This window comes from Octopus sinensis, linkage group LG7 (assembly GCF_006345805.1).
Source record: "Octopus sinensis linkage group LG7, ASM634580v1, whole genome shotgun sequence".
Taxonomy (NCBI): domain Eukaryota; kingdom Metazoa; phylum Mollusca; class Cephalopoda; order Octopoda; family Octopodidae; genus Octopus; species Octopus sinensis.
This window is the reverse complement of record NC_043003.1, coordinates 7,439,310-7,454,664: the sequence shown is the minus strand read 5'-3', so window position 1 is coordinate 7,454,664 and position 15,355 is coordinate 7,439,310. Positions and strand designations below refer to the sequence as shown.

Here is a 15,355-nt window from a genome sequence, read left to right as displayed (position 1 = left end):
ACTGCTTTCTATCATTGGAGGTGGATTAGCACAACTGGTCAGTGGCTGCTGTGAAAAAAGGTGGTGAAGCAAAAATGGGCCTGGTGGGGTGGGGTAGGTTAGGAGTTATGTCCCTTGGTTTGGTATGCTGTGAAGCCAGTAAGAGTTATCTTGAAGTGGAGGAGGTGTGTATTATTAATATGATGATTCTGTGGGGGTGTGTGTAGTGATGTCATATACATAATTTTTTCAGGGGGTATAGGTATATATACCTGTGTTCATGGGTCTGTTTTCTTTCTGTAAAGGATACAGTCATGAGGGATTTTTTATGTTAGTGTGTGTGGGAGAGGGTACTATTCGTGTGTAAGGGTATGCGTTGGGGTTGGTGGGAGACACATTGTGGGGTGTCCACCTTATAGGGGTGTATATGTGTGTACATGGGTGCATTGGTGTGTGCTTTGATCAAACTCTTTTTGCCGGGCCCGAGGGCATTAGGTGGAAGGTCATTAGCAGAGGGTCAAGGCAGGTGACCTGTGGTTGCAGTCATCGTGGGACGTGCAGGTACAAGAGGATGTACTTCCTTTCATGCGGATACAGATTAAACACCTCACTCCTGCTGTTCAGGTAGACATCTTGGCATTGGGTACCTTTTAAAATTGCTCTCTTCGCAGACAGGCATATTCTGCAGTTCCTACTGCTATTGAAGTACAGTTTTCAATTTTCTAAGCTCTTCCAGTTTATGCTGTACTCTGTGGTACTTTCTTTCAAAGCCCAGATGTGTTTGGCTAGAGCTGTGGCATCACATCTCTCTGGGATGTTGAAGGAGGACTTGTGGTTATTAAAACGAGTTCTGAAGAGGCCTTCCATTGCCCCCACATACTTCTGCATGCTTAGTTGTCCATTGGGTCCCCTTCGAGGTGATGCCCCAGCACAGCCGCAGTCAAATGACTGAAAAATAGTAAATGAATATAAATACATATTTATATATTTTTACATGAAGTTAAATATGTCTGGTCATAGAGTGACCAATGGTTTCACATCCATAAAGCGCTTAGCTTTATCAATGATTTCACAGACTCCAGTGGCTGGAGGCATATATCAGGTAAATACATTACTGCCTTTTTTTTTTGCTTCTGTCATTTGACTTTGGCCATGCTGAAGCACTGCCTTTAGTCGAACAAATCGATCCCAAGACCTATTCTTTGTAAGCCTAGTACTTATTCTATTGGTCCATATTGCTGAACTACTAAATTATAGGGATATAAACACACCAGCATCAGTTGTCAAGCATCTCTTTTGGACATGTGATCCACTGACAATATCTATCTATATTTATAAAATTGAGTTAGTCAGTGTGTGTGTATAGACAAAATACCACAAAGCACCCGGTGTGCTAACGATTCTGCCAGCCCGCTGCCTTTATATATATATATATATATATATATATATATATATATATAATATAAATAAGGGGTTTGTATGATTGTGTGTAGAGGGATATATATTATTCAAAGAAATTCCAACTCTGTTTTTTATGTTTTATTTATATTCTTTATAATATTAATGAAGAATATAGAATATATAGTATAAATAATATATATATATAGTAAAATGAAATGAAGTATTGTCTTATTGAATAGATGAAATGTTGAATATAAAATATTAAATATTATATATATCTATATATATATATATTCAGTCCACATTTTTCTGTAAGAAGCTTAGGGCCATGACCATTTCCTGACAGTAAATGTAATCTTGGGATGAAAATTTATATGTATGTTTGTTTACCTTCAAAGAATCATTAATATATTGTTTAATTTCTTATTCAGGTACATTGATGATAATGCTGACCGTTTTATCAAACGGCTTGGCACTGCTGTGGCCATTCCAAGTGTGTCTGGGTCTGTGAAACTGAGGCCAGAAGTTAGAAGAATGGTTGAATGGACTAAAGCCGTAAGAGAAATTATTTTTAATAAATTTATATTACTTTTTTATCATTTTTAGTGTTATTTAGGCTAAACAGTCATGGCTGTGTGGTTGAAAAGCTTGCTTTCTAACCATGTGGTTTTTGGTTCAATCCTGCTGAAAATTACATTTAATATTCAGCTGTAAGGTAATTGGATAAACCAGGGTTTATATATATATTTTCAAGAAAATAGAGGTAGTTAGATTAATAATTATTCATTTTAAATGAATCTATGTTTGTTTGGGTTTTTTTTTTCTACTCTTATAGTTTTCTTTAGGCTAAACATCTAATAGAAAATTAATGAACAGAAATAAGCTAGAAATACAAAGTGACAAATGCTGCGAGACTAGAAAAACTGAGTCCAGATACACCCGAGTCAGTAAAACTATTATATTCTGGGTGTACATTGTGCAATGAGTTGTTTCCCAAGACCATTCTAATGAGAAATGTGAAGGGGAAGAGAGCAAAGTGTTAGAGAGGTTTGTGGACAGATGAGATCAAAGAATGGACTAGAAACAGGAACTTGGCTAATTGTATGAGTTTGCAAAACAGAGGGGGAAATGGAGATCCTTGATAAGCTGACTCCTGGACACAGGGAGGACACCGGGGTGGTGGCTGATGAGGCTTGGCACATTACACTGATTTCTTAATTCTGCAAATCTGAAGAAAATATTTCATTTTTACTTTACTATTGATTAATTTGTCTCAGTATCTGTGAGGATAAAAAAACATGGTTCACATCTTGGCTCTTTAGCGTTTAAGCCAGCTGTATCCTACCAAAATATTCTACCTGTTTTATATTCGAAACTGGCCAGATCCGGCCTCTCACACCTACCCTACAATGTCATTCGAAAAATAAACAACCACATCATTGAAACCTTGAAACCACAAAGAGAATGAATAATTCAAAACAATACAAGGCTGTATGGTTAGTAGCTTGCTTCCCAACCACATGCTTCCAGGTTCACTGCCACTTTGTAGCACCTTGGGCAAGTGTCTTCTACTAAAGCTTCAGGCCAACGAAAGCCTTGTGAGTGGATTTGGTAGACAAAGACTGAAAGAAGCCCGTCATAGATATATATGTGTGTGTCTGTGTTTGTCCCCTACCATCGCTTGACAACCGATGCTGGTGTGTTTACATCCCCACTATTTAGCAGTTCAGCAATAGAGACCAATAGAATAAATATTAGGCTTACAAAGAATAAGTCCTGGGAAATTTGAGAGAATTATTGCTGTTGTTGTTAAGGCAATTGTCTGTAGTGAATAAAACAGTCGTATGTTGAAATGCTCAACTAAAGGCAGTGCTCCAGCATGGCCAAAGTCAAATGACAGAAGCAAAAAAAAAAGAATAAAAGAACATAAATTAAAAAATAAGTGGAAATTTTACCGGTGAGTGTGTTAAATTATAAGGCACAAAAAGAAAATGACTCTTCCGAGACACAGCAGAACATAAATTAAATAAACATTATATTTGACAGAAATCTGAATGCTAAATGGTTAAATATTCTCACTTTCCTCCTGTTAGAAAAATGTGACTTTGCCTTCACACAATCATATACATACGGTACAAGACCTAACTATTGAACTTCTGTATTTTCCAACCATAAAGGTTTTTTAATGTAATGATGTGTTGTATTTTCTTTGAAAGGAAATGGAAAAACTCAACATTCAAACTGAATTACTGGAACTTGGAGACCATGTCCACCCATCCTCAGAAGTCCTTAAACTTCCTCCTGTGATTTTTGGACAACTTGGTAACGATCCTAAAAAGAAAACCTTGGTAGTGTATGGACATCTTGATGTACAACCAGCCAATAAGGTTTGTGACGTGTTTTATTTTAGTTTATTTCTGTTAATCTTTATTTTATGCCACCCAGCACACTGTAAAGGGGTTAGGGTCAGGAAGGACATCGAGCCATAGAAGCTATGCCACAACAGAGAATTGGAGTCTGGAAAGCTCCTGATAGACTGTCCAATCCATGCCAGCATGGAAAATGGACATTATATATGGTGGTGGTGGTGGTGAACCTATCTCTTGAATCTCATCATCATTATCATAGTTTAACGTCCGCTTTCCATGCTGGCATGGGTTGGACGATTTGACTGAGGACTGGCAAACCAGATAGCTGCACCAGGCTCCAATCTGATCTGGAAGAGTTTCTACAGCTGGATGCCCTTCCTAATGCCAACCACTCTGAGAGTGTAGCGGGTGCTTTTATGTGCCACCGGCACGAGGGCCAGTCATGCGGTACTGGCAACGGCCACGCTCAAGTGGTGTTTTTTACATGCCACCTGCACAACAGCCAGCCCAGCGACACTGGCAATGACCTCACTCGAATGTTTTTCACATGCCACCGGCACAAGTGCCAGTAAGGTGACGCTGGTAATGATCACGTTTCAATGGTGCTTTTTACATGTCACAAATGATTTAGACATGTACAGTTGTGTTCACTTTTCCAAAGCTACTTTCATTTTGTCCCCAAGACTGAGACTGTCTTTGGTTTGATTGAGCAGTGAAAGTCAGAAAGGCACTGGACAAAGAAACCACTGACAAGCCCAATTCACCGATTGCTTGATTTCTCACCAAAGACGTGTGGTTGCACATCGCCATAGTAAATATTGTTTTCCTGGTTCTTGTTCGTTCTCTTCTTCCTCGTGGCTTCTCTAAGCCTCAACACACTGTCCTTTGTTCACGATGAAGCCATGTTCCTGAAAATCAAGGAAACTGACACCTTTTCATCCAAAATGACAGCCACTATGACTTTCTGTGCCAATTGCTGGCTCTTGAAATTCTTAAACCTTGGAGAAGAGGTGTGATACCATTCCAGGGACAAAGCCTTTATGTTCAGGTGATAAAGATATGCTCATGTTTCATTCCCTGTCACCAGATCAGGTAAAAAAAAAGTGTTTTTGTTCACTTGAAACATTTCCAGACAGATCAGAGCAGACTCCCACCTTTCTCTTCCTCAAATTCGGTTTTAGCTGCATGGTACTCACTTTGCATCGTACACTCTTCGATTTCTAGAGTCTTCTGCCATCTTCCGTAAAGCATTGTGACCAAAGTTCAGTTCTCTCCGTGCAAATCAATTTTTCCCCTCGCTGGTGATTCAGGTCAGTGATCGCAGTGGATTGTCTCCCTTTAACTGGCTTTTCTTCAATGCGGGTACTTTTGAAATTTTTCATCTATCTGTGCACATTGCTTTTGTTGTTGAGCGAAGTGGTCTTCGTCCCTGTAGTGGGAGAAGTCCGAAACGTGGTCCTTTGCTATTCGTAAGACCCGCAGAAGAGAAAGCAGGTCAACCCCCGACACCGAGAGCATCGATGGATGGATGAATGTGCATCCAGGCTCGGCGGTCGCATAGGAAGTCGGGGACAAGAAACAGGAAGAAAGAGTGAGAGAAAGTTGGAGCGAAAGAGTACAACAGGGGTCGCCACCAACCCCTGCCGGAGCCTTGTGGAGCTTTTAGGTGTTTTCGCTCAATAAACACACAATGCCCTGGGAATCGAAACCGCGACCCTCCGACCGCGAGTCCACTGCCCTAACCACTGGGCCATTGCGCCTCCACTGTCGTTTATGCTATCCGCCTTCATCACAAACTCAGTGAAAGCTCGTTGCTTCTGCTTGAAGCCTGTTTCTTACTGGGAACGAAGAACAGGAAGGAAATATTCTATACGAGGAAAGAGTTAGTCTTATCAACACAAGCAATTCGATGACTTAACGCCAGTTAATGAAAATTTGCGTGTTTTTATGTAGGTGCGGGCATGGCTGTGTGAAGAAGTTTGCTTCCTAACAGCATGGTTTCAGGTTCTGTTTCATTGCGGGGCACCGTGGACCAGTGTCTTCTGTAGCCCTTGGCTGACCAAAGCCTTGTGAGTGGATTTGGTAGATGGAAACTGAAAGAAACCTCTCGTGTGTGTCTGTGAATGTGTCCTTGCATGATAGTTGTAAACGAGTGTCACAGTTACATAAGCAGTGTCTTTCGTTTCAAATCTTCCATGGAAACGTATCTAGTCATGCGAAACTATTACCTCTCAAGCGCATCCAGCTGTAGAAAATCTGGCTCAGCAAATTCCGTCTGATCAATGGAAGCAGGGAAAAATGGATGTTAAACAATGAAGGTGATGAATGAACAGAGTTCTGCTGTGTTACTGATTTTCTCTGTTTAATTTATGACTTCATTCAGTTCTATATTTGAGAGATGAGAAATTATTTACATTATTCACATTTGACAGATATTTGTCCTCATCTTGTTTGTTGTTAACACGTTTTGGCTGATATACTCTCCAGGCTTCATCAGATGTCTTGGGGAAATTTCGAACTTGGGTTCTCCTTCCTAAGGTATTTTTCAATGTTATTATTATTATTCAGGTCACTGCCTAGATCGAACTCGGAATCATGGGGTTAGTAGCCTGCGCTCTTAACCACTACACCATATGCCCGTAGTTTGATTCTAGGCAGTGACCTGAATAATAATGATAATAATGATAATGATTAAAAACATTGAAAAGTACCTTAGGAATGAGAACCCAAGTTCAAAATTTCCCCAAGACACCTGATGAAGGCCGGAGGGTATATCAGCTGAAACGTTGTGTTAACAACAAACAAGATAAGGACAAATATCCGTCAAATGTAAATTATGTTATGACTTCATTGTTTGAAATTGAATAATTACTAAATTAGTGATTTTTTTTCTCTTTTTTAGTCCGATGGCTGGGATACAGAACCATTTGTTTTAACAGAAATTGATGGCAAGTTATATGGAAGAGGCTCAACTGATGATAAGGTAAGCTGGGTACTTCATTTCTGGATGAGTGAATTTGTGGGAAATAAAAAAAAAAAAACAGGTGCAGGCATGGTTGAGTTGGTTGAGAAGTTTGCTTCCCGTCAACCTGGTATCAGGTTCAATTTCACTGCAGAGCACCTTGGGCAAGTGTTTTTTTTTCCTTAGAACTGGACCAACCGATGTCTTGTGAGTGGATTTGGTAGACAAAAAAATTGTATGGAACCCTTAATGTAGTTGTCAAGGAGATTCAGTGTGACAGAGGATGTGAGAAGGCTGGTTCCTTTTAGATTACAAGTACAGCTCATTGTTGCTGGCTGAATGGACTGAAGCAATGTGAAAGTTAAGTGTCTTGCTCAAGGAAGCAATGTGCCACCAGGAAAATCGAACTCACAGCCTTATGATTGTGAGCCAAATGCCTTTGACCACTAAGCCATGCACTTTCACAGGGTGCATTAACTTAACGGACTAAATACCACTAGGTATTTTTGTTTAATCCACTGATTTATCAGCCTTGCTAACTTACAGTGTGTGTGTGTGTGTGCATTTGTCAGCATGTAGATGGCAACATACATTCATACACATGATGAGCTTCCAAATGGTCTCCATTGACCAGTCTCCACTCACAAAGCAATTTGTTAACCACAGTCTGTGGGAGATGATATTTTCCCCTTGTTGGGTGGTTGATGTTAGAAGGGCATCCAGCTGTAAAAATCATACCAAAACAGACACAGAAGTCTGGTACAGGTTCCTGCCTGGCCAGCTTCTGTCAAAGTGTCCAACCCATGCCAGCATGGAAACCAGACATTAAATGATAGTGGTGGTGGTGATGATGATGATGATGATTATTATTATTATTATTATTATTATTAATAATAATAATTATTCCTCCTCCTCCAACCCGGAACCATTTTACTTTTTGAATTGTTGTATATTCTTTAACCCTTTAATGTTCACATTATTCTGCCAAAATTAATGCTTCTTCATCCACATTGTTTTGAACTAATCATGCATTATCTTGTAGCCATGAGATTTTGATGAGGTAGCTGTTAATTTTTAAAACAATATTGTAGGGTTGGTGTGAGAGATCAGATAGGGCTAGTTTGAACATAAAACAGGGAGAATATTTTTGGCCGGATATGGCCGGTTTAAATGCTAATGGGTTAATATGTATATATTTCTTTATAATTTCAGGGACCAGTTCTTGGTTGGTTGAATACTATTGAAGCATTCCAAAATCAGAAAATTGACATTCCTGTCAATTTAAAAGTAAGACATTAATTCTTTTTTTTTTTTCTTCACACCTTAATTAAACTTTAATCCACCTTTATTCCTTCTATTCTGTCATTGATATGTATTGCTGTTCTTAATAACTACTTTTTTTGTTTGTTTGTTTGTTTGTTTCCAGTTTGTGTTTGAAGGCATGGAAGAATCTGATTCTGTTGGTCTTGCAGACCTGTTGATGTCAAAGAAAGATTCTTTTTTGAAGGTAAGGAAATGGTTTTCCTATTCCATATCCCCCACCACCTGTTTTCCAACTTGGCTTCTAGTAATTTCCTTCAAATTTTTAAGTTTATCTCAGACTATTTTTTTTATCCCTGTTTGTTATTTTTAGCAGTTTTATATATTTTTTATTGCCGCAATATTTTTACTGACTCTAACACAGACACACACACACACACACACACACATAGAGTTAAGCTTAAATAGTAGATAAGAACTGGTTAAAAACTAAACAGATATGTAGAGATTAGTAAACAGTCTGATACGCTTGGTTGATTTTATGTTGCACTGGGGAAACATTTATAGAATTGATTTGATTCTGGCTGATTTGGAAATGACAAATGAAGAGGAGTGGCTGTGTGGTAAGTTAGCTTGCTTACCAACCACATGGTTCCGGGTTCAGTCCCACTGCGTGGTACCTTGGACAAGTGTCTTCTACTATAGCCTCAGGCCAACCAAAGCCTTGTAAGTGGATTTGGTAGACGGAAACTGAAAGAAGCCCGTCGTATATATATATATGTGTGTGTGCGTGTTTGTGTGTCTGTGTTTGTCCCCTCCAACATCGCTTGACAACCGATGCTGGTGATTGCGTCCTCGTAACTTAGCGGTTCGGCAAAAGGGACCGATAGAATAAGTACTACTCTTACAAAGAATAAGTCCTGGGGTCGATTTGCTCGACTAAAGGCAGTGCTCCAGCATGGCCACAGTCAAATCACTGAAACAAGTAAAGGAGTAAAAAGAGCTATGCATGTAGTTTGGTAAATATGACTAAGAGTATCGGCTGAATGAAATGTTGTCTTTTCAGTAAATAAATCAACATTCCAGTGCAGCAGCATGGATTGTGTTGTTACTATATTTCATACATTTGACACAGACCAATGTATAGAAGTAAATAAATAACATAGGCGTAGTAGTGGCTGTGTGGTAAGTAGCTTGCTTACGAACCACATGGTTCCAGGTTCAGTCCCACTGCGTGGCACCTTGGGCAAGAGTCTTCTACTATAGCCTTGGGCTGACCAATGCCTTGTGAGTGGATTTGGTTGATGGAAACTGAAAGAAGTGTATATATATATATATATACATCGTTTAACGTCCGCTTTCCATGCTAGCATATATATATATATGTATGTGTGTGTGGTTTGTATACGTTTGTGTGTCTGTGTTTGTCCCCATAACTTAGCGGTTTGGCAAAAGAGACCGATAGAATAAGTACTAGGCTTACAAAGAATAAGTCATGGGATCGATTTGCTCGACTAAAGGCGGTGATCCAGCATGGCAACAGTCAAATGACTGAAACAAGTAAAAGAGTATACAATAGGTGATGTAACTCAGATCAGACAGTATATCTTTCTGTCTGTCACTAAAACTGTGTGCTTGACTATAATTTAATACAGCCAAACCGGTGCATAATGGGAAAATACTCTGAAAGTATAAAGTACCCTTGTAATGAGAATATAAATGGCATAAAACAAATTTTGTGTAAATTGGACCACGGCTTCCCGAGATACGGGATTTTTTGAGGTTTGTTTCCACTAATTTAAGCAGCGCAACTGGAGTTATTGCCCTTTACTGTGAACACCCGGTAGAGTTTTGTTGGCAAACCTACAGCTGTGTACCTCACTCCTGACTTTGTTGCCTCATAACTTCCAGAAAAATAGAGACTTTTTAACGAATACCACTTAGATGCTGTGGATTCAGAGTATATAGGGATTTATGAGAAGGAATTTTTTCGAAGGGGTAGGGAGGGGAGTTTTGGAAAATTCACACAATCTGAATTTTTTCTGTCATAAGTTTCAGGAAAATGGATATCTTTTGATGAAATTTTATATAAATACCTTTCAAATGACATAGATTACTATTATAAAGAAATTTATGGGGAAAATTGGGGGGTCGAAAAAGCTGAGTTTCAGATCTGGAAAGCCAAATAAGTTGGGGCTATTCCATTTTGATGGGGATTTTTTTAGAACAACCCAGAACCGGATAGGTCTTTGATATCGGTCTTTTCCTGCATGGTAACATGTTTCTCTTCCATTTGTAGGATATTGATTACGTCTGTATCTCTGATAATTACTGGCTTGGAAAGAATAAACCCTGCTTGACTTATGGACTTCGGTAAGGATTAAAAAAAATTTTTTTTTAAATATTAATTAATTATGTAATTTTAACTAGTAAAATGAGATTTACTTGCTTATGATTAACAAAATTAGATTCATATGATGCAAAAGTTTTCTGTAAACATTTTAGCCGTGGGAAAATTTGCTGTAAGAAAATTTACACCAAGAAAATTCACCATAGGGGCAATGACAAAGCATATTTTATCAGCATTTTTTGAAAAAGAATGATAAAAAGGTTCATAAAAGCATTAAATGAGCAAATCTTTATTCAATGTCCAACATTACAAAAATATGGTGAAGTCATTTAAAATCAATGAAAATTCCATGCAATGCTGTGCGAATAATGTACCTTATGTTATGGATTGTATCGCAATATATGTCGGTGAATTTTCCTCCAGTAATATTTCTTACTGTGAATATTCCTGCAGCAAAGATATCTATGACAAAATTTCTCAAAACCCTTTGATGCAGTAGAATGTCTTTGTGATAGATTCATCAGTTATTAGCTATTGATATTTTTCAAAATAAATAAATAGGTAGAGATGCTTTGATCTAGGCCATAGATTCAGTAAGATTCAGGTTGTTTTTAATTAATGAATAACTAATATTAGAATTTTGTCATTACCATCATCATCATCATTATCATTTAACCCTTTTTTGTTACTGTATTTATTTTGAGATGTTCTGTGTTTCTTTCAGTTATTTTAAATATAACAAAGAATTTAGTAAAATAACTTAGTTATCATTAAGCTAGTGTTAGGAACATAAACTGTGACTAAGGTTTGGTGGAAGATTTTAATTCAGAACTTCTGAAAACAAGACATTTGTACTACAGAGCCAGAACCAGTTTCAGCTGGGTTGGTATCTAAAAGGTTAAGAATTGTCTATTATATATTTTAACCCTTTTGTTACCATATTTCTGTTGAGATGCTCTGTGTTTCTTTCAGTTATTTTAAATATAACAAAGTATTTTGTAAAATAACTTAGTTATCATTCAGCTAGTGTTAGGAACATAAACTGTGACTAAGGTTTGGTGGAAGATTTTTAATTCATAACTTTTGAAATAAAGATATTTGTACTACAGAGTCGGAGGTGGTTTCAGCCGGGTTGATAACAAATGGGTTAATATCCATTAGTAAAATTTATTCAAAGAATAAACAACTTATATGTGCTGTTGCCATGTATAAAGCACTGATACTGGTGCCACGTAAACAAGGCACCTAGTGCACTCTGTAAAGTGGTTGGCAATAAGAAGGGCATCCAGCTGTAGAAACTGTGGCAAAACAGACAGTTGGAGCCTGGTGCAGCCCTCTGGCTTGCTAATCGTCCAACCCATGCCAGCATGGAAAATGGACATTAAATGATAATGATGATATGTAGTTTCTAAGTTTGTGAAATAACTGATAACCGTTTCTCAAAAGATGGTAATGCTCTTGTGAAGAGTATATATTTTAAGAACTTGTCATTTGTAACAAGTTTGCTTTTGAAGTGTTGAATGTGTCTGAGTAATTAATTATGTAATGACACTGATCCTGATAGAGATGCCAGGTAATTGTAATTCACCCAGACTTGTTGGGAAGATTAGCATTACTCTTCACAGAGTAATGGAATCTGAAGATTCCATCACGATTAAATTGTTATTTTTATGTTACTAAACTATAATTGTCTATATACTAGCACCCAATTTGGTAAAATTTCACAGAAGACTGATGTAAATACCAGAGCATTAAGTTTGATGTTAGAATATGAAAATGTTATCTTTGGTTCAATCAGATCAAATTTCAGAAATTTTTCTTACATTGACAAAATAATCTAGTTTATAGAGTAAAGAAAATAGGATATTTATCTGTACCATGGGAATTAGTGATGCCAATAAATTAAAACGGCAATATTTCATACTCTCTTTCAGTGGAATCTGCTACTTCTTTGTTGAAGTAGAATGCTCATCTAAAGATTTACATTCCGGTGTGTTTGGTGGTTCTGTGTAAGTACTTCTGTGTTTCAACTGTTTATTTTGTTATCATTTGGCATCTCTTCACCAACATAGGCAATATGGCATTTTTTAAAACTTTCATCTTCCCTGGGCATGGATACATTGAAACTCCAACGTCTGGCAGCTGACTTGGCAGACACCCATAAAATTATCAACCATCTTACAAACAATAACTCTGAGCACCTTTTCAAACTCCACCTGTCTAACACCCGTGGACATGTTTACAAAGTCAGAAAACAGCACAGCTCCCATGACTTTCGGAAACATTTTTTCATGCTAAGAGTTGCTGAAGCATGGAACAAACTGCCAGCATCAGTAGTTAATTGTCGGAGCACTGCATCCTTCAAAACTTCCATGCTTCCTGAGATTCGCCAACACTACACCTGATTTTCTCCCCTCCATACACACGCAAGCATGTATCTGACTCATACATTGTTCACTTCCCAGATATTTGTACATTACTGCATATAATCTATATGCACTTTCTGACAAGTTGTGGTGCACCTGAGCACTGTATACAATAATTTCATTATTTATTATATCATCACTATCTCAAGTCCCAGTACTCAAAGAGCCAAGTTACCAATTTTCCATGGCATATAAGTAACAGAGATGATGACACTTCTTCTGAACAGGACACCATTCCTTTGCAGGACATCAAAAGCACCATTCGAGCATGATCGTTGCCAGTATCACCTTACTGGCACGTGAAAAACAACATTTGAATGTGGTCGTTGCCAGTGCCGCCGGACTGGCTCCCATGCAGGTGGCACGTAAAAAACACCTTTTGAGCATGGCCATTGTCAGTACTGCCTGACTGGCCCTCGTACCCGCAGCATGTAAAAGCACCCACTACACTCTCGGAGTGGTTGGTGTTGGGAAGGGCATCTAGCTGTAGAAGCTTTGCCAGATCAGATTGGAGACTGTGTAGCCTTCTGGCTCACCACTCCTCAGTCAAATGCATCCAACCCATGCCAGCATGTAAAGCGGATGTTAAATGACAATTGCCATGATAGATTACTAGCCACTATACATTCTTTATTTTCTCTTTTGTTTCTTTCTGTGGAAGAGCATAGGCTTGAAACGTTAAAGACTTTTTCACTTCCCGAACATTAAACTAATGCATCTGTTTGTTGTCTACACCACCTGTCTTCGGCTTTTGTGTTTTTGTGAATTCTCACTATCTATATATATTGTTTAATATACACAGTTTATAGGTATGAGCTAGTAAATGTTTCATAAATTTGAAGATTATCTCGGCAGGTTTTAAAATGCATCTAATTTCTTCATGTAACTTTCAGGTTCTATGCACATGGTCTATACAAGTTACAAATCCCTGTGCCCAGAGCCTGAACACTACTTGAAGACACTAGGCTTGTTTTAAAACCCTGTCTAGATTAAACTTCAGTGTATGAAACTATTGATAGCTCATAACCATGAACTTTGTGTATTAATACCTTTCTCTCACCTGAAAGAGTATTTCTTTTGTTGGTATTACCTTAACAGGAAAAGTGAACTATATATATGTATATATATAGACCTGCCCAGTCAAAGTGGCTGGGTTCTTACTGTTATTATTATTATCGGAAATAATATAAAAGTTCAAATGTTATATATAGCAGGTAGTTCATATGTTTTTATAAAGTAGTAGGTCATGTTTTATATAAAGACACATTCCCGTGTAACAAAGCAGCAGTCTGTAACAAAACATACAACCTGAAAGTAATACAGCTGCTCAAAGTTTATTCCTTTTCCTTTTTCGGTGGGGAGAGCAAAATGATAAGAGATTTCATAAAAGTTCTAAATAGGAAATGTCAAATATTATCAAGAAAATGTCTGATGAGGTCATTTGAAATGACATTTCTTACGATGAATTTCCTTATAACCTATAACAACATAGGAATTTCATGCATTGTTAATATTACTATTTATTATTGCTGTTCCATTTTGATAAAGGTGATTGACTCACTGGTCACAATCATGAGGTAATGAGTTCAATTCCCAGACCCGGCTGTGTGTTTTTTTCTTGAGCAAGACACTTTATTTCAAATTGCTCCAGTTCACTCAGCTGTAGAAGTGAGTTGCGACGTCACTGATGCCAAGCTGTATTGGCCCCTTGGCCTTTCCCTTGGATAACACTGGTGGCCTTGAGAGGGGAGGCTGGTATGCATGGGTGACTGCTGGGCTTCCATAAACAACCTTGCCCGGGCTTGTGCCTCAGAAGGAAACTTTCTAGGTGCAATCCCATGGTTGTTCATGACTTGAAGGGGACTTTAACCCTTTTTTTTTTTGTTGTTTCATCTCGATCTGAGTTGTAGTTTTACATTACTTTCATCTCTTGTTTTATGATAGATTTAGCAGTTTGGCAAAAGGGACCGATAGAATAAGAACTAGGCTTACAAAGTCCTGGTGTTGATTTGTTTGACTAAAGGGGTGCTGCAGCATGGTCGCAGTCAAATGACTGGAATGAATAAAAGAATATATATATACACACACACACACACGACAGGCTTCTTTTTAGTTTCCATCTACCAAATCCACTCACATGGCTTTTGACAACCTGAGGTTATAATAGAAGACACTTGCCCAAGGTGCCACTCAGTGGGAGTGAACTTGGAACCATGTGGTTAGCAAGCAAGCTTCTTACCACACAGCCACTCCTTGGGTATTTGTAACAATTATTAATGGGTTATTTCAAATTTAGGCACAAGGCCAGCAATTTTCAGGAAAGATGATTACATTGATCCCAGTGCTCAACTGGTACTTATTTTTGTCAACCCCCAAAAGGATGAAAGGCAAAGTCAACCATGGTGGGATTTGAACTCGGAACGTAAAGATGAACAAAATTCCATGAAGCATTTTGCCCAACATGCTAACGACTCTGTCAGCTCTCTCCTTTCACAATGCTAATGGATTGCTGTGACATTCCATCAGTTCTGTACCTATAAAAATCAACCATCCGAATATGGCAACCCAGACCTATAAATTATATTGGTCTGTTGTTCCCTAAACTGGT

The 15,355-nt window shown here is 38.1% G+C and overlaps 1 protein-coding gene across 1 annotated transcript in view; it reads left to right on the top strand.

Moving 5' to 3' along the window:
- LOC115213824 (cytosolic non-specific dipeptidase) overlaps positions 1-15,355 on the top strand; it is a 36,421-nt gene that overhangs the window by 7,102 nt on the left and 13,964 nt on the right. The window contains exons 2-8 of the mRNA XM_029782717.2: positions 1,812-1,935; positions 3,597-3,767; positions 6,652-6,732; positions 7,924-7,998; positions 8,138-8,218; positions 10,271-10,344; positions 12,256-12,330. Coding sequence (XP_029638577.1) covers positions 1,812-1,935; positions 3,597-3,767; positions 6,652-6,732; positions 7,924-7,998; positions 8,138-8,218; positions 10,271-10,344; positions 12,256-12,330 — 681 coding nt within the window. The remainder of the gene's footprint in view (positions 1-1,811; positions 1,936-3,596; positions 3,768-6,651; positions 6,733-7,923; positions 7,999-8,137; positions 8,219-10,270; positions 10,345-12,255; positions 12,331-15,355) is intronic.